Raw genomic sequence first — 26,217 nt, forward strand, 5'->3', positions numbered from 1 at the left:
TGGCATTGTACACCCTTAGCTTCAGATTTGTAGATATTTTTCGGAATTTCAGTATTCTGGACAGAAAAAAGAGACTCCTTCTCCCATCTGAATCCCTCGTGTGTGCAAAATGTTTAGAGTGTATTTTCTTGGTCTCTTATACTTCCTTTATTGTCATCCTGACCAGACGTACAAGTTTCGGTGTTATCGCTTACTCTAATATTTTCTCATAGAGTATCTTTATTAAAATGCTGTAATTAGTGGCTTTAAAATTTAGGATTAGTAAGATTCTAAGAGAGAACACCTGATCTCCCCATGAATGAGACCTTTTTGATCGCAGCTTATTTTCCTCCGAGTAAAGCGTAGAATACACTCGAAAAGGATCCATGAAAAGATCTTGTAAGCGGTTGAAAGCAGTGAAACTCCACAATAGTTTGAGGTAATCTGATTCTTATCTTCTTTTAGATAGTTCATTGCTCAGAAAGTTTGTATAATTTTAAAGTTTCACATTTGAGTACCTTGTGATTGGATAATCGAGCAGATTGTATAACCGAACAGATTGTTTAACTACTTTTCTATTTCATTTAAGGTTATTAGCTCTTTGGTAAGAATATTAAATTTATGAAATGTTTTGATTATCGATGTCACCGGTATGAAATTTGAAAATGGTAACCTGTTATTGTAGTTATAATTGTTCTTAAACATTGAAAAGGTTACTTATAAGGAAAATGATCCCTATTTACAAAATATTCAAGCTACGTATACGTCAATACGTAGTAGATGGAATACGTCAAATCTAGTTGTCGATCCTGCGAAATTCGTTTTTCTCTGCCATTATTGACATTTATCCATTTTGTGAATTAATATTTATTTATAATAATGGCTACGCGTTGGAGTAGTGAACTGATGGTTGCAGAACATCCTGATTTACAGGTATAATTTTATGGGTGTATTTCTTGGAATCCACTCATAATTTTAATTTTTCTGATAATTTCTAAATTGATTTCAGGCAAGTGCTATGACAGTTGATGCCACAGGTACTAATGTTCTCTTAGCTGGGTTAGTATACTTTATAATATGCTTAATTAATTAGTTTAGTTATGATTCTATGTTGGATGATGATTTTTAGTAGCTATTAGTGATGGAAATTCATATTTTTTAAAAATGTTATTCAATAATGATTCAGGTTTTATATCTCAAAATATTTGACAATTTAGTGCTAGTTTAAAAAAATAAAAAACAATCATCTGATGAAAACATTCAGTCATTTCATATAAAATTTTTGTTTTTATTATTTCAGAAATTCAAAGTGGGATTAATGGAGTTTTGTTGTTAATTGTATTTATGTTTGCAGATTTATTAATCCTAGTTATTATTATTATTTATTTATTAATCCTAGTTATTAATCCTAACCTTTTTTATTAATATTATTTACTATAATTCAAATGAATTGTACATTGTTAAGTATTCTATCAATTATGACCATGGAAACATGTGATTTTCTAATAATTTTTACTTATGAGTTTAAACTTGGACACTTGGCAGCCCAAGCTGCAAGAAACATTTCCAAAATGTTCGGGAATGTGGGAAATGTGAGAAATGAATGGATAGTGAGAAAGTATGTAGGGGGTAAGAATAAGAATTTGCCAGACTCAATTAAAAACCTGTTTTACATTGAAGAAGACTACTGCGTAGTACCAACAATATCATTGCTGGGTAGTGGAGTGAGATTTTCGGAATCCAAACTGGTGGTCCGGTACTATATGATTGGAATCAAGGATTAAGTATAGAGGTTTCAAAATGAGTTTTTCGAGTATTTTCCCCATGATAAGTAAAATAGAGATAGGACGGTAGAAGAATGGTTATTCTGGCAGTTTTGTGGTTTGGGTATCATTTTAGCTATAGATAATTTCCATGGGTTAGGAAAATATGTGGAAAGGAGTACAGCATTATATTCGTAGGTGAGGAATAGGATGACTTTTTGAGGAACACATTTTAGGATGTGGGATGTTATTGGGATAGTATCGGTTTAAGTTGGAATTTTGACTTTCCTGCTTCTGGAGCTTGTTACAAAACTAATGTACAAACATTAGAACCAGTATTTGTTCTTCAGTTATGATGCTAGAAACTGCTTTAATTTAATTTTTCTCTTTTGTGGGTTCTTAGACTAAGGCAGTTACACTTTTTTAATTTATTCTCCAAGAGGTATTTTATGTTCTTTCTGATATTTTATCTATCATTCCTAGTTACTTCTTCAGTGAAACTTATTTCCAGTTTCATTGTTTTTTATTTTAAAGGTCACATATTTGTCACATCACATTCTGTTTGTTAATTTAAGTTTTTATGGAACACATTTGTGCGCATGATTTAGCATCGGCCTCAGTAACCCACTCAGCATCCCAATGCCCTTTGTAAAAACTTTGAAGCTCATTAAGTCATAATATTTCGAACCAGACCTTAATTAATTATTATATTGTAAATATGTACATAAAATTGTGTCATTCTATAAATATGAAATCATTGTATATGTGATCAATAAAACTAATTCACAAAGACCTCGTGGAGAAGTTGAAATAACTTCACTATTTGAACGCTTTATGACATCAACTTTTACTGTGGACTATATAAGATCCCATCTTACGAGGCTGATAGCAGATTCCCCTCGAGCTCTTTGGGGCTCTACCTGATAAACAATTGTTTGGGAGTAATTCAATATCCTTCACCCTCCTTTACCAACATCCACAAGTTTTAAATACTTGTTCCCCTTAAGCTTGTTCCCACTAATTCATGAGTAGTACCTTCTACTAGCTTAAACATGTCAAGAGATTGCTTCCATCCAGCATTGTGGTATTGTCAAAAGACTAGTACCCTTTTAGTTTCCTCTTCCTCTCCTCTCCCTCCTCCCCGTTTGTCCTATGTTATATCTCATACCTACCTACCTTCTAACTCTGGTAACATTGAGATAAATACTGAGAAGTATTGAGGATTTCTGAGAGATATTATTACCCACCCTCGATACAAAATCTTTAAAAGGAATAGGAAAAATAAACATTAATTTTGCTGGGGATGATAGTTTTTAAAAACGTAGTTAGTTCTGCATATCAGATTTTCATGGATGCCATTACATATTATAATTTGTAAATGTTTTTTTTATGTAAGTATACTATCTGAAGCAATATGACTGTTTCTTAACAATAAAATGGTTGTCAGTACAATGAGTACAGTAACTTTTTTAATGTATATATGTATATATAGTTGACCGTAAAAATTGACATGTTATACAATAGAAATATTTATGGAGTTCTTATTATTTCTTTTTTTAGGAGGAGATATTTTGGTTTGAAAAATTTGACAGAATCCTTAGATTCTTTAAAAAAGTTTCCCCGCCAAAGTAAATATGATGTTGGTGCAGCTGAATGGAACCCTCACCAGCATTACAAAAATCTTAGTGCGATATCAGTGAGTTCATATCTGTTGTTTATACTTTCCTATGGCTTTATGATTAGAAGGTATAGTGATATTTGCATGGGATGGAAAGTTGGAAAAGATTTAATGAATAACATTTGTTTGTATTGTTACCATTTAAAAAATGGTATGTGCATATTACAGCTTGTCTTTAATCATCCCACTTTGAGTTGGAAATAATTTTTGCTTGTTTCGAACCAGCAATCTCTTTTTTATTCATGATGGCAAATCTTCTTCTTACTATATTTCCATATGTATAGGTAAGTGAATATATAAAAAAAAATATTCAATTTAAAAAATAAAAACTGTATGCTATATAAATAACTCTATCTGTTCTAAGGGATTCACCATGTTTCAATATTCATTGTTGTCAACTTCACTGACAACCTTACAATGTGCAGAGTAGATATGGAACTACATTCCATCCTTTAGGATTGATCTGGTTGTCTCCTTGGTCTGTTTTTTAAATTAAATTATTTTTCATTTTAATGTTTTTAGCTTCTGAAGTATTGCTAATTTATATTCTATTACAAATGGCCATGAACTTACTCATGATGCTATATGAAACTAACTAGATGTTGAATGTAATATTTAAAAATAGTTTAAATGTAATAAAAAATTGTTTGCTTTATGTTCAGCTCAAATTGTTTATAAACATTCACATCGAATAATTTGAGACACCAAACATGAAACTCAAATAGTTTTAAAACATTTATGGGATCTCAGTAAAGAAGCAGAGTTGTGAATGGTCTCATTTTTCCATGGGTTTTGATAAATTTGAAAGTATGAAAATAATTAAGGCTAAAACAAGTAATGTTTCTGGTATAGGCAAGCGAAATATCTACAGCAAAGAATAACCTGATCCAGTTATTGATTAACTGTTTTAAATGAGGTCAAAGACAAATCATAAAAACTATTGTATATAAGAAATTTTGCTTTTGGTGACAAATGACTGTCGTGGCTCGCATATTATTACACTGGTAATATGAATGAAAAAAAATTTCTAGTGCAAAGGGTTAAAAAAAGAAATAAAATATAATTTTAATGAATTATTCAAGTCCGGTTGTGTTACAATTGAAATGGAAAAGGTTTTATTTGAAATGAAAAAAGTTATAATTGATTTAGAAAGAGCTACATTTGAAATGGGAAAGTTTTCAATTAAATTAGGAAAAGTTACAATTGATATGAAAAAGGTTAGATTTGACTTGCTATATACTTTTTTGTCAATTTTGAAGTCATGAATGAGTGGCCAAATCTAGACCAATCATGAAAGAAACCTCAACTTTATTTATAGCGCATAAGGTTATTTAATGTTGAAGTTGTTATAGTAGTATGTCATCTTTAACCAAACAGGGGACTGAGAAAAAAAATTCACAAGTATAGTTCAACTAAAAAAACCATGCTGATTAATTATAATTATTGATTGATTAAAACTATTGGACACTATTGGTCCGCGTGGAAGGCCCCTTACTACTGATTTAAGAAGACAACTTGAAAAATCTTTAAGGAAGTTTTATCTTGAATAGTTGTTCATTAATCAATAATTATAATTAATCATTATTTGAGTTAATTGGTAGTTAAGGAAGCACATATCTAATACAAACCAATATTTTTATTATTTTAATAGTATGTAATTTTTATTTTAATCCATCAGAAATGAATTGTTTAGAACTAATTAATTTTTCAACTTCATTAATCACTTTTTGATAATTGCAGACAAAAGATAAAGTTGAAATTTTTGACTGGCGACAAAGTAATCCTCAGCTAATTCACAATTTGTGCTCACATACTAGAGTTGTAAGTGATCTGAATTGGCATCGTTTTGATCCTAATCAAATAGCTTCCTGTTCTATAGATACCTTTACTTATATATGGGACCTACGTGATCCTCGACGACCCAGCATATCTCTATCTACTGTTGGTAACTATGCTACATTTTAGTCACGATTCTAAGTTAAAAGAAATTTAGATAGTTTCTGCTATTGTTTATTTTATTAATAAAGTATGAATACCAGTGTTCTGGTCTCATCTAGTTTATCAAAATCTTAATGAAATATTCTTAGAAATACTTGAATGACCATCACATTAGCCAGATTTATTACCATCTCACTTTCACATGTTTAGATCATTAAAAGAAACTTTTGGAGGCCAGTGTTTTATTTTTACTGATGATACAGAGTTTGGGAGTTTTGTATGCAATGCGCTCAAGGAATGCCCCCTTTCTTTCTACAGTGAAGAAAACAACTTCTGATTCAGTGGGAACAATTTCATTGACCCTTCCCATACAGTTCACTACTGAATGTGTGTATGGTTATGTTCAGCTACTTATTCTTTGACAAGTTGTACAATGTAGTTTCTATGGCATTGAACTCAATTAAGTTATGTTATATCATCTAACATAGAACCCATCATTTCTGTAATTACAAGATGCATTCACTAAGTTTCAGGGGGTGATGGTAGCAGCGTGGTAACACGCCTGTTTGCCAACCCAAGGGTTGCGAGTTCGAGTCCCTGGTCCTATCCGGGATTTTTTCAAGCATATACAATACTCACTTGCACCCTCCCCCCAGGCATTTGTGAGGCTCATAAGCGAATAGGTGGCTCTTACAAAGATAGGCATGGGAGTGACGAATCCACCCTATGAAAACCATGTCATGAAACACGCAATGTATTTCCTAAGTACATCGTGCGAGACCTTGGATCACCATGGTCTGTTGTGCCAATAATAATAATAATTCACTAAGTTTCAAGACTTTTTTTCATGAATAGAGAAGGGCCTGAAGACTTGTCACTAATGGGGTGAAGGAGGTTTTAGCTAACAGACCACACCAGCGGTAGTTACCTCAGAAATGCTGGAGTGAGCAGAAAACAAGTGGAATGAGTGCATCGGTATTCCCCTTCTTAATCGTGTAAAGCCGAAAATGCAGCAGAATTTGTAACAGTATAATTTAATAAACTTCTGTGGTAAACTTAACAAAACCACTAAAGAGACTTTTAGTATGATTCAAGGGATCTATAAAAAAGAAATGTCATGTGTAATGGTTTCCTTGTAGTACAAAAGATTCAAAGATGGTCACTCTGGGAGACCTTCAATAAGTTGAACTGATAAATATTGTCACAGGTCTGTTTTACACCTAGTGTTTTTTTTTGTTTTGTTTTTTGTCTGCTTGAAGATCTAAGACATTGGGACATTGAAAGACATTCACAAGTCTGTTTGAAAATCAAAGACATTGAAAACATCAAAGACATTTACCAAGCCAATCTTAAAACTTTGTGAACACATCATGTTTGCTCAGAATCCATTTTAGTTTTATCTGTGTTAAATATCCTCTCTTCAAAAGTTATCCTAGATATATATGTGGAAATTTATTGAATATTTGGTAATAGCTGAAGCTTGTTCATTCTGTATGGAAAGAGTAACTACCATCTTAGAATGGCTTCAAAAGAGTTCATTGCCTGTTATTTCTACGAAACATTAACTTTAGCAACTGACTTGATGAGTGTTCTAGCAGTCATTGAAATTAAAAGCAACCAACAAACCAAACTAGAATCTTCTGCTGTCTCCCTATCACACACTGTAAATTTTAACATGTTCACTGGACTGTATTGACAAGAATCATCAGTTTTAGAGGTATAGAAATAGATCAGAGAAATAAATCAATGACAAAATATAATCATCTATCATTGATTCGTAGGAATTGAGGTGAACTATTTTTTTTTCAATTATTTGTTTGGATTAAATTAAAAAAAGTGTTCATTTTACAACTTCATAGAGAACCATGCAAACTTTGAAGCTAGTTGTGAATCTTCCTAGTTTAGATAAATAATATTAAATATTATATGTAGTTCTGAAAAGTATTAACATTTTTCTTTATTTTTTAAATATCTTATTTAAACTTTTAGCTGGAGCCACTCAAGTAAGATGGAACAAGCTTTCTCGCTATCTACTTGCCACTGCTCACAGTGGTGATGTGAAGTTATGGGACCAGAGGAAAGGAGTTTTACCAGTCCAATACATAACAGCTCACTTAGCCAATGTAAGGTTTCTTTTTTATTTATCTAAAAAAGTTAAATATCTTTATTTTTGTTTATTTATCCTTTTTTTTTTTTTTACAATATTCGTCATTGTTTGTGTCAGGATTATCTTCTGAACCCATTTTTTATTTTTTAAAGTATTCTTTACATGTTCTCATAGACATCCATTCACTTTCTGTTTTTTCCAAAAACTTGAAAACTATTAATCTAATGGAGTATCCCAGTTGCTCATTGAAATGAGTTGTCTATAAAGTTGAGCTTTAAACTCCAACTACTGTAGTGTCTAGACTTGCCAGTTCTAAGTCCAGGAAAAGGGGAAGGAACTTTTTCCTATAACCTGAGGGTAACTAGAGGGTCTGAAGCAGGGAGAGGGAGTGCACGGACTCCCATTAATGGCAGTCTCTGGAACTGTATTAGGGTTCTCAAGGCTGATAATCTTTTGTCTGGAAATCTCCCTATTGTTAGTATAAAATGAATAAAACTCTCTCTCTCTCTCTCTCCAACTTCTTACATATGGAGTGGAGACATGGACAATGGCAAAAGAAACATATCAGAAGTTAACCACATTTGAGCGAAAGATCCTCCAAAAGATTTTTGGACCAGTGTTAGTTGGTGGAGAATGGAGACAAAGAACAAATGAAGAGGTTTACAACCTGTTTAGCAAGCCTGACGTTAGTCTTATCAAAGAATATCATCTGAAATGGGCTGGATATGTGGCCAGGATGGAGGAACTCCTATTATAGGAAGCTACTATAAGATTATTGACAGAGATAGTCCATAGCTGGAGGAGAGTTGGCCGCCCCTGACTTTGATGGATTGACTGTGTGGCTGCGGATGCGAGGTGTTTGGAAGTCCACAACTGAATGGCAGAAGCGTGGGATTGAAATTTCTGGAGTTCGCTGGTTGGGGAGGCCTGGACATGTCAACGTGTTGTAGTGCTGAACTAATACTCACTCTACAATAGTGGTAGGCAGGATGAAGAAAATTAAACACAACAGAAATACTTAATAAATAAAGAAACTATCTAAATCAAACCACTGTTTGCGAAGATACAGCAAACCATTTTATTCCTGGACTTAGCACCCAAAGTAGTGAGGATAGTGTTGTGAGTGAATACACATGATATTTGTTCTTTTTTTATTATTATTCTGCCTTAGTTAAAGTTGCTTGATAAAGAAAAGCTTTTAAATGCATGTTATACAGTTTCTCTTAGGTCTTCTTTTTATTATCAAGGTTACCATTTATATTATATAAAGATAAACATAAAACTATGATGCAAAGCGTTGTGATGGTTAACATTTTTTTAACTTACAATTTTTTTATTATTGATTGGTAATGATAATTGGTAATTAAATATTCACCACTGCATTGATGTCAAATACTAACTTTTTTTCAGATCCATTGTTTAGATTGGGACCCAAATCAGGAAAGTCGATTAGCAACTTCTAGTCAAGACTGTACTGTAAAATTTTTTGATACCACTAATCCAAAAAAACCAGAAAATCTACTCACTGCTGTTGCACCAGTATGGAGAGCACGATATACTGTTAGTTTTTAGTTTTCTATTTATGATTTTAAATTTTAATGTAATTATTTTTATTAAAGACAAAAAATAATTATTTATTTTCTGTTTTATGTCATCTTAGCCTTTTGGAAATGGTATGCTGATGGTAGTAGTGCCACCTATGAGAAGAGGTGACAATAGTTTACTGTTATGGAATTTAGCTAATAAAGGACCTAAAAGTACTCCTATACATACATTTGTTGGTCATACTGATGTGGTTCTTGAATTTGAGTGGAGTAAAAGATCTGGTTTGTATCAATTTAAAAATAAAATAGATTTTTTTAAAAATTTAGATTAACTTATGTAGTTTAGACCGTTCTAGCAAAACTGAATGGTTATTATTATACTTGCAAAACATTATGTCTGGCTGACCACCATATACTTTGATTTGTAAATATCATCATGTCAACAGATTCAGTTGGTCTTATGTCTTTCCTAATCCATTAGCTATGATTTAAAATGGCTTCCCGTAGGAAATAAAGAAGCTATGTGAATACCATAATCTGCCTGGGGCAGGTTGATTTTTCTCAATTGGTTCTATCACTTAACCGCACTTAACTTAACCGCACAAAACTTAATTCAGTAACATATCAAAACTGCGTGATATGCAAGCACACCTATGATATCCAAGTGTGCTGTTGCTATTTCCTGTAGTTGAAACAATCAATGTATCTGGTTTTGAAAATTGTCTTCTTTACTTCAGTAATATCTTAAGTACATAAGTAGTGATTAAAACTTTATCTAAATAAACTTTTGATCAACATTGACATCTACCAGCATATTTTCTTCTCCTTTTTCTTGTTTAATTAATATGAAACAAAACAAAACAAAAGATGCAGCAGACGTAGCCATTCTTTCTTTATTAAGTGTAGCTCTAATGTTAAAAACAGATCATGAAAAGAGTGTAGATACAACTAAGTCCTATCGTTCATCTTTACTTCGTCCACAGTCCATGTTAACATGGGTAATTGGAAGCCACCATTAGACTAGTAGCTTCAGCTACTTTAACATTATGTACCTGAACTAAGTCAGACTATTGGTTGTATCTATATTTTACCTCTCTATTCTAGTCAGTATGTAAGGTTGAACTTTATTCTGTTTGTCCACAATAAAATAAAAGTTAACCTCACTGCCGAGACTCAAAACAACACTTCTTCTGACTTGAGAGTGCGATGGAACTGTTTCAAAACGTTTAGTCACGAGGATCTCATGGTTTTTATTCAATTAGTATTTTGAAATATTTTTTATATAAATAAATTAAGCTTTGAGAAATCTAGTAGTACAATATATATTTCAACATTGATTTGATGTTCAATACAGAATCAAGTATAACAGTATTGTTTTGTTTTGATTCTAAATACTTAATATAGTAATAAATATTATACTTAGCAATAAACAAGTAATTTGTAAAAATAATATTGAGAAGTAAAATCCACCTTTTCTGGTTTCAGATTCACTTGATTATCAATTAATAACCTGGTCCAAAGATCAGACTTTAAGGATTTGGCAGATAGAACCATTTCTTCAAAAAGTCAGTATTTTTGTTATGTACTAAAATAAACATTTTCAGTCAAATGTTCTATTTACCTGCTTAAATATTTGTTAGTTTTGGTTTTTCAGCTATTAGTATGTATATATATATGTATTAATTATTCATTCCATGCCTCTTTCCATTTATTGTAGTATTTCCAATTTATTAGTGGTTTCATGGTCATCAAGACGTTTCACGTTTTTAAGGACCAATCAATCCCACACAATTTACAATATTATTTTAGGGTGGGCAGAAGTTTTGATTCAGGGTTGTGAAGAATACAGAATTAATACATTTTTAAGGATTGGTGATGCAGATGGTCATGGGTTCATTCCATTGTATCATTGTAGCATGCAATTTATAATGCATATAAAAACTGATTTTCATTGAATTTTGCAGGTTTAGTGTGGAAAACCTTTTTAATTTATGCAAGAATTGATTATAAGATATGGAACCATTTATTTATTGACTATATGAAATAATTGAAGTTTTATTTATTTTTTTTCTTTGAACTTTAATAGCCAAATGTTATTCTGAAAATTATGGTTTATTTTATTATAATTTTCTTTGATTTAACAATTCTGCCATTACTCATTTTATGTTGTACTTAATTGTGTTTGTTCTGCTTCAGCTTTGTGGAATAGAAAGTGAAGGAGAACCTACACTTGAACCTCATGCAGCAGCTGATTTATTAACATCTCCTGCTATTGGTATGACTTGTTATTATTTTTTATCAAATAGGTAATAGATTACTGGTCCTTTAATGTTTTAATTTTGAAACTTTTGCCTATTCTTTCAATGATTCTATACTGCTTCTTACAATTAAAAAGTTGTGAATTACTTGTATACTTATTACTTAGAATATATATTTTATTTTTTTTATTCATGTTTTTATAATAAACTAACAGATTACCTCTGTCAAATGTCTTACAATTAGATGAATAATTTAACGTCTATAAAAATATTGTTATTTTACAAAATTGAAAATTTCATTTGTAACTTTTTTATTTTAGTTTATTCTTCTTTTTGATGTTATAGTTAATCCAGTGGACAATGCTGTCATTGGGGACTCCCGAAGTAGCAGTATAGATGTTCCAGAACCAAATATAAATGAATTTGATTCATCTCTTGTCACAATAACTCAACCCAAGACTTTACATCAAGAGTTTTCTTTGGTCAATGTGAATATACACAACGTTACTTTTGATTTAGTAAGTAAATATACTTTATGTCTATTAATGAAATAAAAGTTATTTTCAGGGGTGGTGGTTTTATATTATTTGTTGGAGAACTTGGGAAAAAACTTTTAGATATATTTTTCTGAGATTAATTGGATTTTGTTCTTATTTTTCACTTACTGGTATTGAAATCATCACATAAGGAATTATGGTTCTACACTTACCTTCACAATCTCCTGATATCTAACATATAAAAAAATTGATTATTTTTCTCATGAGATATGAGTTGTTCATGTTGTTTTATTTTTCCCAAACACTGCAAAATAGCAGAAAATTACATTACGGAAAGTTGGTTTACATGGAAAAGGTCGCATGCTCTACATACCTATACTGCGTATGCACCTTTCACCCTCGAAATTTGATGGTTTATGTTTCAAAATCAAAAATCTAATAAAAAAATCTGTCTCTAATGTCGAGGGTATTTCTCCAAGATTCAGGTTTTTTTCAAATTTGGCACTGTAGTTGCTAGTTACCCTATAATAATCTCCATAACTCTACATCACCATCACCTAATGTGTTTTAAAATGACAACAGAATAACTAAGTTAAACTGGTTGAAAAATATTGAAGTCTCAAATTCTTCATTCAAATTTAGACATAGGCTCTCTGAATCATTAATCAAATAATTTTTCAAGTAGTAAACTGTATATGACATGAGCATAGGGACTGACAAACTGATCAGAAAATTTACTGATATTTATTACTAATTAAACAGATTGATACCAAATTGACTTTAATAGTATCTTATAAACTTGCATAGAAAGGATTTTAACAAAATTTTTTAAAAATGTCTTTACAGATGGATCCTATTAAAAGAAGATGCAGTGTAACAGCTCGGGTTGAAGGTAGCATTGTTATCCTTCAGGTTGCCTTTCCACTTGGTTATCCAAATAATATCTCTCCAATTTTTCAGTTTACTTCAGAAACCAATGTTGATTCGGAAACCAAAAATAAGTTGATAAAGGTATTAAATTAATTTATTTCATGATTTACTCAGCACTTTTTTTCTGAAAAAAAAAAAATCATTGATCTCTCTAAACCATTTATTTTTTATGAAAATGGATATATATTGGTAATAGTAAACTTTACAAAATTTGCTACTTCCATGTTTGGCTTATTTACTTTGCTCTCTGTTCATGCTTTCTACCTTAAAATGAACTAATTTTTGAGTAAGATATAAGACTCATTCATGAGTCACTGCATCACATGAACTTTTCAATGATTAATCTATGTATTGAGGTTTTGTTGTTTAAGAAGTGCAATTATTTTATGACTTTGAAGTGCAATTATTTTATGACTTCAAGTTTAAATTTATATGAGTATATTTTTTCGTATTAAAGACCCATTTACATGATCAACAGTCAACTAGCATCGTGTGAATGGGCCTTTAAAGATTTACTGAATATAAAAGTGGCATAGTATATTAATAAAATAAATTTGAGATAATTGGTTCATTCTTTTAAATTTGTTATTCAGATTTGATAAAAATTGATTAATTTCTTGTGTAGGTACTTAAACAAACAGCCCTCCAAAGGGTAAAGAAGAATAGATCATGTCTTGAACCATGTATCCGACAACTCGTGAAGACATTAGAAGAGGTTCGTAAATCGATCTATTTGTGAATATTACTTTACATTCTTTCTTCATCATTAAATTTTCTTCTTTCATTTCTCATACGCTTATTTGTGTTCTTTAGTCCTGAAACTTCTCAAATCACTACAAAATATAAGTAGTAACATTAGGATCAAATTATTGCTAGAAACATTTAATAGAATTAATTAATTCATTAATTATGTTTCAAAGTTATATTTTTTTATCATTTTTAATAAAACTTGGGGAATTTGTCATTGTCTACCTCATATTCATCATCAGTGGATAGATTTATCCTATGATTTCTGGATAGGTCATGTGTCATTAAAAAATAGCATTGAGAAAACTTTATTCATCATTTTTTCAAACTTTAAATTTATTACAGAACACTTTTATCTGTGCATGTCTTTAGGTATAATGCTGTTCTAATAACTAAGGGATATATTTTAATGAAATTACTTTATTTTTATCGATTCTGACTATAGGGGAACTTATGTTATTAGTGATTATAAAATTAGTTTTAAATAAGTAAATTGGTTTCAAATTATCTTTTGTTAAAGGAAGGAAGCAATATTGCATTGCATTTGACATTTCATGTAACTTACCTTTCTACTTAAGACTCTCCTTCCTTGTAGTCAGTAACTTTTATTTATTTCACAATGCAGTAAGCTAATTTGGGGGCATTTAACATTCTACAATTACAAAACTTAAAATGTGATCAGAAAACTGGAAGAATTGCTTGTTCTGTCAGACTTGCAAGGGGAGACTACACACATGGGGTCATCGATTTCAACGAAACTATTTTTGGTGATATTAGGCTGAAAAATATTTGGAATATGTCCGGGGGTTCTTGCTAATGTACTCTAGGGGCTGAAAAAATAAATATTTTTACATAATTTTAAAAATTGTTTATGTTATATGCCACCTTTGTTCTACATGTATATGTATACCAATCGATTTGTTTTTTCGTTTAGATTAAGAGAATAAGATTGTTGATGAAATGAAATGAAAATCGATCTTTATTATGGAATACTTGGTCCCCTAAGAATAACAATTTGGAACAGCTTTAGCAACTTTTGTCTGGTTACATTAATTTATTTTGAACATAATTAAATGAATCTATTACAATATTTATATAAAATAAAATATGAACAAAAATGGATATTTATCCGTGCTTATATTGTTTTCTATTATTCACAAGTACATGGAAGTTTGATATTCAAGGAGATGGATACATAATTGGTGTTTGAATGATGTTAAGGAGGAAGCTTTACGGATGGATATAGGTAAGGAGTTCCAAAATGAGGTTGCTTGAACAGCAAAAGATGTGAATATCTTTTCGATTTCATATGATAGAAAAAACAGTTTGAAATTTAAAAAAAATTATCAAATGTGTTATTTTAAAAAAAAACAAACTATTTTTGTAGTTTTTATAATTTTGTATACACTTAAGCTCATTATATACTATCAATGATCTTATGCTCTTAAGCTAAGCAAAAAACATGTTTAATGATTTTAATGTAACCTTTAAATACGTGTAAAGCAAAGATGGCATATGATAACATAATTTTTTTTTTTAATTATATAAAAATACTTATTTTCTCAGCCCCTTGGACATATTCCTAATATTTTTCAACCTAGTATCACCAAAAAAAAGTTCTTTGAAATCAGTGATTCCACATTTTGTAGTCTCCCTTTGTTACTTAAATATTAGGTTGGACCTGTATATTAAAAGCTCTTTTCTAATACTTCTTATTCATGTATTGTTTTTGTTTCATGAGATATGAATAAGGTTGTTCTACTTGATGAATATAACCATTTCAATGTTGAGAATTGCCCTATTTAAACATAAATATTATAAATAATAATAAAATATTGCTAATTTATTTACTTATGGTTATTTCAGTTATCGCAGACAGATAGCTCAGAAAAGTCTCAACATTTTCATAACTCCTTGATTCAGCATTCTTCTGTATATTCTAGTTTCCAAGATGTTTACATTCCATTCCCTCGTACATCTGGAGCCAAATTTTGTAATGTTGGTAAGTTTGAATAGTGCCTCTATGTTTGATAACAATAATATTTTGTAATGTACCTTTAAAAATATTTTTAAGAGTTTGCTAAATTGGGATTTATAAATTTAGTCTTCAATCATTACTCATTAAGGATAAAAGAAAAAGGAAATTACAAAAATTAAGTTTATTCCAAATCACTTACTTTGTAATTATTATATAGTTAAATCAAATGATTTATATAAAAAAATTGTTATGAAGAAATCGTAGATTAAGTTTCCAACCTAAAATCTATATATTATATTGATTTTAGGAAAAGAATCACTAAAACTTATGAGAGTAAAATAAAAAGGTTTTGTTTAAAATTCTATGAAAAAGACCATTTTTTCTTTTTTCAAACTAATATACTCTTCCCTTTCTAAAAAAAGTAGAATAAAACCTAAATAGGAACAGAAATTTGTATAAATTATAGGTCTAGACCAAAATAAATCCAAATTATGTTTATATTTTTTAAAAATTCATTTAGAATTATTATATTATTGAAAGGCTCTAGAAAATTAAAATCAAACTGATAATAAGCAAAAACATTTGGAGTCCTATAAGGATAGGTTAACTAGTGGGAAGTATCCCCGATTTGTGTGAAAAGTCTGCAGTTACTTTTTTGGAAATCACAACTAAGGAAGGGTTATTTTAACAAAATTAAAGTTGATATTAGTTTCTTAGTGACAGATAGAACTTCTACAAATTTAAGATCACACTTTAAACTTTGAGAAGAAGTAATCTAGCAATAAAAGTTTGAGGTATGTTGTTTTACAGATTATAACTGAAGGAAAGAGATAGAAAAATACCAGACAATTTATTACTCTTCTACTGAACTTTGCAGTTATTCGATCAGAGGGTATAACTATTTCTTTCCCACCTAATCCTTTTATGCCTTTTACTGCCACTGGTGGGTCACACGAAAGTTTTGATGTCAATTGAGCAGTGCTATTACTATTAATGCTATATTAGAGTAAATTACCCCACTTCGACAGTATACCTTCCTTTTGATTTTTTAAAGTTGCTGATTATACTGTTAAATTTTTGTTTAAGCCACTTCTGCTGTTTGTTTGTATGCCTTGTGACATGAAGAAATTGTTAACTCCTGCAATAAAATACTATTTAATCTTTTAATTCTCCATTAATCTTCTGATTATTTATATTATTTTTTAGGCATGCTCGTTTGTTTTGGACGAACATCTAGTGGAAGGCAAGTTTCATTGCGTAACGACAAGAAAACTCCAAGATCTTTTTCTGCATTGAATGTTTATTCAGAATCTCCAGTTACAACTTATTATTATGATAGAGTAAGTAGCAGTATTAGTGCTACTAATAATGTTTTGTATTTTTCATAATTAATAGACTGATAAGAGATTGACTGAATAAATCCATTGTGTATAATGATAAAGAAAATTACATAATGTAAAACAAAATTACATATTTATAATTTTTCATGAGATACTCAGAGATATTTACGAAGTATTTTATTTTTAATTAACTAACAAAAGCTTTATACGTGTTATAAACAGCATACGAATCAGACAAGATCTTCAAGAATTAACCGTGGAGTATCTAAAGGGGCTTCTCAAAAAGGTGGGAAGGCAGTCTTGGTTTATGATGTATCCAGTTTATTCCCTTTTCAACGGGATTTGGCAGAAAAATATGTGTAAGTTGATGAAATAATAAATTATTACTTATATTTTTAAATTATAAATAATTAAGTTTTTTTTACAGTTTTGATTGCCACGACATAGTTGGTATGTGTCAAAAAAATTCCCAAGTTGCTATGATGCTTGGAAGAAAGGATCTTGGGCAAGTCTGGAGCCTAGCTGCACTTGCTGCAACACCTCCAGTTTTTGATGAAGATGAAGATTTCCCATGGTCTTCACATCCTCTTTCTATTGGGATGATTCATTCAATGTAAGTTCATAAAATTTATACTGAATAATTTTTTTTTTTATTCGTTTCTTTCAGTTTGTTATAAAAGTTCATAATTTCTTTCTGTGTTAGTTACAATTTCGTATCTCAAGTGCTTGTAATAATTTGTTATTAGCATTTAAGGTATTAAATTACACTTGAAAAAACTTTTTTTAAAAGCATAATATAATGCATTAAATACATCTTTTGATTTTCCTATGGTAATAAATAACTTTTTTAAAACTACTTTTAATTACCACTGTACTTATAAATACCAAATAATTTATAAAATGTTTTTTATAATAAAGTTGAACTTGTACATCTTAAATATCTTAAATCTGATCTGAAATTTTTAAAATTATTTATTTTTAAAAATTGTTTCACAATTTTAATATATTTTATTTATTAATGACCAGCAGTTTAATTTTTTTTTTTTTTGATATGCTTAAGCAGGTAAGATTACTTGTGTTAATTTAATATAAGTTGGATGGAGAGGGGTGGGGAGCAGTGCACCCAGATAAGAAAACTAAGTAGTAGAATAACGTTTAAGAAATTAATTTTTAATAGATGATACATTTAACTGCATTATACCCCAATGTTATAAAATAATTGTTATGTGATTTTATTTCAGAATAGCTCATTATGCTAAACAATCTGATGTACAAACGGCTGCAATGCTGTGTTGTGCTTTTGGGCGTAGGGCAGAAACTCATGGAACTAAAACAATAAACATCAGCAAATCTGTTAATCCCAGTGTAAGTTTATTAACAAGCTTTATTGATTATTTTTATTAAAACTGAAAAAAAAAAAATTGGTTTATGTTTGTTAACTAATTTTATGAGTAAATAGTTATTTTTTTATATATAAATGGTTTTTAATCTGTTTTTATTTTTATGTATCGTTTCAGTATTGTTTATTTGTTGTATTGAATCAAAAAATCAAGCTTACCAATTTTTATAAGTCAAATATGAAGTAAAAATACATAATTCAAACAAGTCCTTTGAATCACGGCCATTTTGAGCAGATTGAAATATTTTAAACTTTATTTATCTTCCCATCATTATTGAAATTACAATACATTTAAGATAAAATAGAAGTCAAGTATTAGTATTAAAGAAAAAAGTCATAAAGAAAATTATAAAAAATAAGAAAAAACTCAAACCTTTGTGCTATAATTGATGTTTACATGGGACATCTAGACAGGATGCTGAGTTTGGGGGATTACTTGGGTTTTAAGCCCCGAGGGAAGGTTGTATCCTAGATGCAGGAGGTCCTGAACATCCTTGGTCTCTCTCAGTGATAGACTTCAAGAGAAAAAGAAGACATCTAGAATCATAGACTCTCTGTTTCGGATCACCGGAATGAGATGTGTTGAAAACAATTAGAGGACCAAATGCTTTGTTTTAAGACAGTGTTAGTTTGTGAAATAGAAGTCATAAAAAAAAAAATAAATCAATCATCATAGAAGAGCATAAATTGGTTAGGGTTACCTGTGTCAAAAAAAGACGCTACCCACAAGTGCTATTGGAGCACATACAGAAGGAGTTAAAAGCTCAGGGTAGGATCATGGACAGTACCTTGCCATATAATAGCCCCTTATGGGCAGTAGGAAAAAAATCCACACCAGGGGAAACTGAGGAGAAATAAATGTTGGTATTGGACTATGGACAGTTGAATGGTAACATGGTAGATGAGAGGTACCCTATTCCAAGATTCGAGGATATCCTTGACAGGTTGTGTGAGGCGAGCGTGTTTAGTACCCTCGATTTAAAGGTCGGTTATCACCAAATTGATATACGCCCCCTGGTTTAAAATGGTTTTCATGTTAGAGAGGGGAGATTTCGAGTTTACGAGAATGTCTTTCGGACTTAAAAATGCCCCTGTAACCTGTCAATGGCTTGTGGACGAATTTTTGAGGGGTATTGATGAGTCTATGTGCCAGATATTTATGGACGATCTTTTGGTATTTATTAAAACGGAGACTAACCATGTAGAGCATTTGCAGAGAGTATTTCATAGGGATCGAAAATTCGGGCTAAAATTATCCCCTGAAAAATCAATATTTGGGCAAGAAAAGATTTTGTTCCTGGGTCACACAATATCCTGACATGGGGACATGCCGGAACCGCAGAAAGTTGACACGATCAGAAGAATGGAAATCTCCAAGGACGCTAGAGGTATCTGACGGCTGTTGGGTACGCTGAACTATTATAGGCAGTTCGTGCCAGAGATGGTGGAACAACTAGTCTCCATCAACAACCTTTTAAAAAAAAGGGAATCATTTCGTAGTGACACTGGGAATGGAGGACATTTCCAGATTTCAACCGCTAGTTCACAATAACCACTGATGCCAGCAAATACACCTTAGGAGCTGTAATCTCCCAAGAAGGTAATGGGGCAGAATGACTGATAGCTTATGCCAACCTGGGACACAGATACAGAGGAGGTAGAGTGCATTAGTGAGGGAGTTATTGGGTATAGTCTGGGCTGTAAACTACTTTTGTTCTTATGAGTTCAGTAGAAAATTTAAAATCCAGACGGACCACTATCCCCTCCAATGGATAGGAAAATTAAAAGAATCCTCGGCCAAAGTTATCCGATGGAAAGAGCTCCTTTCCCAGTATAACTAGAAATAGAGAGAACATGGTAGCATATTGGTTATCCCGCACAACCATGAGCACGATAGAAGACGAACAAGGGGAACCTTCTGGAGATCTACATCAGTTTTTGCATGACTGGATGCCTGGAGAAGAAAATAGTCAGAATGCACAAGGGCAGATAGACGTGGATGAGAGCCAGAACACGCGCCAAGGGAATGTCCCACTTCATAAACTGACAGTTCCAGAGGCAAACGACCATTAGAAATGGAACAAGTGCAGGAGATTATTAATGACAAGCACAGACAAATCATCTGGAAAACCAGGACCACTAGTATGATGAAAATAGAGTTCAGCTAATACGGAAGAAGCTCGGTGGTAACTATCTGGTCGAGACCAGGAGTGGGAGATCAGAAATATAAAGCGCTTAAAGAACTTATCACCTATATGTTGGAAATTCCGTCATTTGGGAAAAGATTAAGCGCCTGTGGACGACGGAACAATCAGGAGTAGACCTTCATTCGCTATGCACGGCTAATGGACACATTAGCAAACATGGAGCAACAAAAATAAGTAACTCTTGTCTACCACCAGGGTAAGACAAACCACAGAAGAATCACAGAAACGATACAGGCTCTATGGCAGAAATACTTTTGGTGGGATATTAAACAGATTGTTCCAGAGATCATAGGGAACTGCCAGGTTTTTCAGTGCTAAATATGATCGTCCCCCTAGATAGGGCGTTGGAGCCGGATGATGCCATGACCCGAGCAATTGCAGCTTATAATCACTCCATCCATGTAGTAACAGGGTTCTCCCAAGATCTTTTTGGGATGTGCAGATGAAGACGTGATTACAGGAGTACAGCTGGTGAAGGAGAAATGATTCATAATGGAGCATCGCAACGTAAGGTATGGAATAAAGTCAAGACTAGGATCGAAGGGGGAAAGAACAAGTGTGTGACAAGGTTATGGGAAAGATTGGGATCGGGTCGATCGCCTATCGCCACATAGGGACCAATAGAGGCAAAGAGGGTCAGTGCATTCAGGGTGTTCGTGATCAGAAAGCACAATATGTTCTCCATTGAGTGTGTCAATGAGCCAAAGAAGTATAAAACTGTCCATATCGAACAGTTAAATTTCCATATGTTGGAAACCCAATAATATGCTAGAGTTTTCTCTTGCTCATGACACTGAGATTATTTTGGAAAATTGTTTTTATGTTTTCTCTTTTAAAGCTATGTATAGTTGAAGTGAACTGTGAGTGGATACCTAATTTTATTTTGGTAGTGAGGCTTTACTATTCTGTGCTATTGTTATCTCAGGAAAGTGTGTAAAAAGCTTTGCTTATGTAGTAATTGTGAGTAGAGGTGGTTTTTTTTTTGTTGTTTTATGTAATGAAGCAATATTTTTCTTTATTTACTGTACAAGAGTATCGAAGAGAAGGGGCCAAGCTGTTTATTTTGTATAGTTGTACCAGAACATTTTTTTTTTTTTTTTTTTTTTTTTTATTGTATATTTGCATTTATTTTTAGTTTAAGAAAATTATTTCATAAACTGGTTAGGGGGAGTTATAATATGATACTGGTACTGGTATATTAAGGCATATTAATATTTTCTAACAATGTAAATAAACACATGTAATTATTTTGAAGTAGCATTAACAGTGAATAAAATCAGTGTTATTACTGCGTGTAACATTTCTCTGCCTTTTCGTTTGATTGTTATTTTCTGGTAACTCATAAGTCTATGGTACAAAGTCTACCTATATATATATATATATATAAGTTGATTTTGTACAATAATTTTCAAATTGCCCGATAAATAATGGAATATTTAAAATATGTTAATAAAAATTCTGAGCATTACTGATTTATTACCTACTTTCTATATTACAGTTTTAGTGAAAATAATGAATTTATATTTTAGCCTGGTGGGTCACCTTATCATACCATACATAAGCTTGAATCTTTAGTCGAAGGATGGAACATTTCACTTTTGAAGCAAAATCGTTCAAGTTCTTGGTCTGAGAATCTTGATGAGTTACATGTTGCCAATATAATTGAGCATTCCTCTCTTGATACTGAAGAAGAAAAACCATTAAGGTAAATAACTTCAATTAATTCATTTAGTCATACACAGTTATTTTGAATATATTGCTTGCTATGCATGTATAATTCATATTTTTAACACATTGGCTGTGGAGCACAATGATTTCTTGTGGTATGCAAGTATCAGATAATTTGGTCAATACCAAGTAGAACTAATAAAAGTTAATTAAAAACAGAATTAAAGTTTTAAAAATAGACAATAAGTGGATATAGAAACTATTCAATAGTTTGTGTAGAAAGTCTCATATACCTTTCTGATACTGATGGTTGTCCCATTTTGGAAGCTTTCCCATCTTCTCAAGGTTGGATGCAGTCAGTGGTCTCTATCTACCACAAGGATGGTGGGTATATTGGGGGCTTTTGGGTATCCTCCCAGGGATTGTCCCCTAATTCCTACTTTCAGTTCCTTTTTCCTCCTGTGAGTTAAAATTATGAAGTTTTATCACTAATCTCAGAGGGTTATCTTTTTGTCATATATAAGGAATATTATCTGAAGACCTTTTCTTCGAAATGTGGGTCTTCAATGAATTGAAAACTTAAACCATTCTTTTTCAAATTTTTAGTTGTTCTTTACTTTGTATTATACTAAACGGCCGTACGGGTTGGCAATAAATCCCAGAGTGCTCGGTTTGGAACATTGTAGGTTCGATTCCCACCTGGGACAGTTAATACTTATATTCTCGGTATTTCAATCCTGAGAAATAATCTTGACACTCCCACCTTGGTTACACAGCAATAACTGTGTTAGCCAGGAGTTCACAGTATCTCTTATTATAGATTTAAACCTGATAATACATCATCTAAGTTATCTTTAAGGTTCTACTTGTTCACTCTCTTCAATCAAGAGGTCAGTGAAGATTTTATAAAAATGATTCTCTCAAAGCAGAAAGGATTAGTGGTTTCCCATCTTACTAAGCATGTTTTTTCCAAGTTTCTGGGTAAGGTAGCATACGTCTTTGATTTAATTCTGTATCACAGATCTGTGGTTGATGTCCAAACAATGTTTTAACATGATGACTCTACACTTCTATAAAATTGATAGTATGTTTAGATTAGTGGTGGTTATCCTTTTAAAATTTTCTTCTTGATTTTTAAAATGTATTTGAGTTCCAAGATTTTCTTTGTTTTCAACTAAATTTTTCAGCTGCTGATTTTCTGTGTCATAAATCAGAAAAACAGCCTAGATATTTTTGTAAAAAACTCAATTTTTCTAGTATCTAATTTTATGAAATATTAACATAAAATTTGACAATTTGAAATGTACAAGTTCTTGATTTTTTACTCAAATTGCGTCATGATCTAGTTTATTCATTTTTGGGAGAATAAAACTTGTGCAAATAGTACAACCTTTCAAAAAATGAAAGCGATCATTAGGAAAGGTTTTCCATGTAACAGGTACTCAGAGGTGTTCCAGGTTGCGGATTTAATAATTTAAAGAATATCTGATAGTGGGTTAGATTAATTTTTTTTTTTATATTAAAAATATTCTCTCATTTAATTGAATTATGAATTAACAGAGTTTGCCTTGAAGAATCTTGGTTGTATGAGGAATATAAGAAGGCATATGCTGAGATTTTACACCAATGGTATTTACTTGACGCTCGAGCTCAGGTATGTAGTTTAATGCCAAGCAGTAGCTAGTCAGATAAATCTCATTTATTATCTCTTGACTGTTAATAAATATTATAATGACTGTTCTCAATGAAAGAAAAAACTCAAGAATTTGCTTTTAAGACATTTATTCTGCTGCAGTCCACCAAAGCTTTTCCATCTTGTATTTCGTGTCAAATTTTTAAACAAATGTTGAGCAATGTAAAAATAACTATCATGATAATTTCTTAGTTAAGGATTAGTCAAAATAATGCAAAAATCAGTTAAGAGTGATTTTTCCAATCTTCTTTACTTATTTCCTTACAAAAATAAACATGCATGCATCGGTGTCAAAATAAATAATTTATCATCAGTATTCAGTATTTTCTTTATATACTATCTAAAGACTGGGTGATTAAGGAATTAATGCAGGAGGATGCCCATTCTTAAACTTAATTTTTTATCCATTCAAATTATTTTTTTTAAATATATGAATGTCTATTTTTTTACAGGTGATGAAATATATAGCTCATTCTGATGAGAAACATAGTGGCCTTGAACTAAAAACCGAATGTCCATCTTGTAAAAAACATAGTGTAGAACCTTATTGTACAGTCTGCCAAATACCAGTATTACAGTGTGTCATTTGTCATACTTCAGTGAAAGGTGAGATAGAATTATTTCTCTTTAACAATTTTATATTTTAACTAAAGTTTATTTTTTCAAAACAAATTGTTTTTCTATTACATTAAAAACATATTACTAACATATCTATTATTCAGTGAAAAATGTCTTGTCCTGTCTAAAACTGTCTGAAATTTACCTATATCTTTCTTTTTAAGTATTTATTTATTTGTTAATAACTTACATATTAGTTTATTTTGTCTATCAATTATTACAATATTGGTTCTCCTTTCCAGGAGGAGCAAATTCATGCTTAGTTTGTGGTCATGGTGGACATACTCAGCATATGATGCAATGGTTTGCAACTAACATGGACTGCCCCAGTGGTTGTGGATGTCAGTGTCTTTTTGAAACTGCATCTGTGCTGGAACCTTAGGTTATAAACCCCAGAGAGAAAGGAAAACCAAAGAAAATTCAGACCATGAGAGTGGCATTGTTTTAGTGAGGGGCTGCAAGAGTTTATCCATATGTGAATCTAAGATTATGATTTGTGGACCTTCAGAATTCTCACAAAACCTTATCTCATCATTAGTATTTACAGAAAACAAGCTATTGCTTCCAGATATTTACAGAATAATATTTTATTCTTATTTATAATACCAATTTGAAGTATGTAAAATGTAAAGTCACATGGTTAAGCTTCCTATTTAGGATAATGAATCTAAATTATTTAATTAAAATATTAGTTTTGAATTTTGGTTTGGGGGGAACAAAGATATATTAGGATCTCGGTAGGATGGCTATGAGAACTCTTATGTTCCATATTATTTATTTATCTAGATAAATCAAAATTGCTTTAGTTTTAGAAATATTTTTATTTGTTCCATGCCATTCTACAATTTTTGTTATAAAGTGGTATTAAATTATTTAAAAAAAATAATTTCTGCAGTCTTTTTGACATGTTAACTGTTGTATAATTAGCTAATTCGCTGAGCCATTTTATAAATTTGTTAGTTACAATCAAAGTATTTATTTTTATTTATGTACAAAAAGTTTTTATAAATATTATTGTAAGTGTTTATTAAAAGTAGTAATTAGACGTTTATTTATACAGAAGAATGAATTTGAACTTTACAATTAAAAAAAGATATTTTATTATTGTTATTTTGATAAAAGCCATATGGGCCTAATATAGAAAATTGTTCAAGTGTGATAAAAAAAATGGACTTGATGTAAATTGTTTTTGTATTTTTTTTTAGTTTGAAAATGTACACCAATATAAATATATGTTAGTTTGTTTATAAATTAAAGTTAAATTTCTTTGATTCATCAATTTTTTTTTTAACTCATAAATTTTATAATTCATTAATGAATTTTCCCTTTTAATTATTGTTTCTGTTTTATATTTGAACTCACATATTCAACAAGAAACCAACCAACATTTATTTTTCTGTCTTATTTTCTGAGTTATATTGTTAATTTTTTCATTTCACAACAATAACTCAAGACTTTTTACATAATACAGATATAGAGGAATGCTAGTTAAATAATTGAATATCTGGGATTCTTAGGAATCATTTGATGTTGAAAAATACAATAAAAAGTCATTTTAAGCTGATAATAAATTATATTTTGCAGGCATAAAATATGCCAACTGACATGACTGGTTTTCTCTCTTTCATATGAATGTTGAGTAAAATATTTTACTGGGTTTAAATTAGTGTTAAACATAACAGTTCCATTATTAATCCAAGAATTTGTGGAAGAATAATAAAATTATCATACAAAACATAGGTTATTTCTTTTTGGAGACATATAGGACTAAAATACAGTCAGATTCAGATTAAGTTATTTACAAGTACTGGGGCACATAAGAAAAAAAGTTTTCCAGTCATAGATAGCATCTTATAATGTTTCTTGTATAAAA

The 26,217-nt window shown here is 30.9% G+C and overlaps 1 protein-coding gene across 1 annotated transcript; it reads left to right on the forward strand.

The window, feature by feature from the left end:
• Nucleotides 1–617: 617 nt before the first annotated feature.
• Wdr59 (WD repeat domain 59) lies at nucleotides 618–25,532 on the forward strand. The gene is made up of 21 exons (XM_014437882.2): nucleotides 618–912; nucleotides 989–1,038; nucleotides 3,303–3,438; nucleotides 5,161–5,365; nucleotides 7,348–7,481; nucleotides 8,876–9,025; nucleotides 9,126–9,291; nucleotides 10,495–10,574; nucleotides 11,206–11,284; nucleotides 11,613–11,785; nucleotides 12,611–12,775; nucleotides 13,320–13,409; nucleotides 15,308–15,443; nucleotides 16,626–16,759; nucleotides 16,982–17,118; nucleotides 17,187–17,372; nucleotides 18,001–18,124; nucleotides 21,895–22,070; nucleotides 23,594–23,687; nucleotides 24,179–24,332; nucleotides 24,587–25,532. The coding sequence occupies exons 1-21, from the start codon at nucleotides 859–861 to the stop codon at nucleotides 24,724–24,726; spliced, it is 2,763 nt and encodes a 920-aa protein (XP_014293368.1). The 5' UTR covers nucleotides 618–858; the 3' UTR covers nucleotides 24,727–25,532.
• The last annotated feature ends 685 nt before the right edge of the window (nucleotides 25,533–26,217 follow it).

The sequence above is a fragment of the Halyomorpha halys genome, unplaced genomic scaffold, assembly GCF_000696795.3.
Source record: "Halyomorpha halys isolate HHAL.00 unplaced genomic scaffold, Hhal_1.1 Scaffold6310.1, whole genome shotgun sequence".
NCBI classification, from domain to species: domain Eukaryota; kingdom Metazoa; phylum Arthropoda; class Insecta; order Hemiptera; family Pentatomidae; genus Halyomorpha; species Halyomorpha halys.

Coding starts and splice junctions, on each gene's coding strand:
- Wdr59 (XM_014437882.2), top strand. CDS start 859: ATGGCTACGCGTTGGAGTAGTGAACTGATGGTTGCAGAACATCCTGAT. Junction 9,026..9,125: donor TATGGAGAGCACGATATACT/GTTAGTTTTTAG, acceptor ATGTCATCTTAG/CCTTTTGGAAATGGTATGCT. Junction 10,575..11,205: donor TAGAACCATTTCTTCAAAAA/GTCAGTATTTTT, acceptor GTTCTGCTTCAG/CTTTGTGGAATAGAAAGTGA.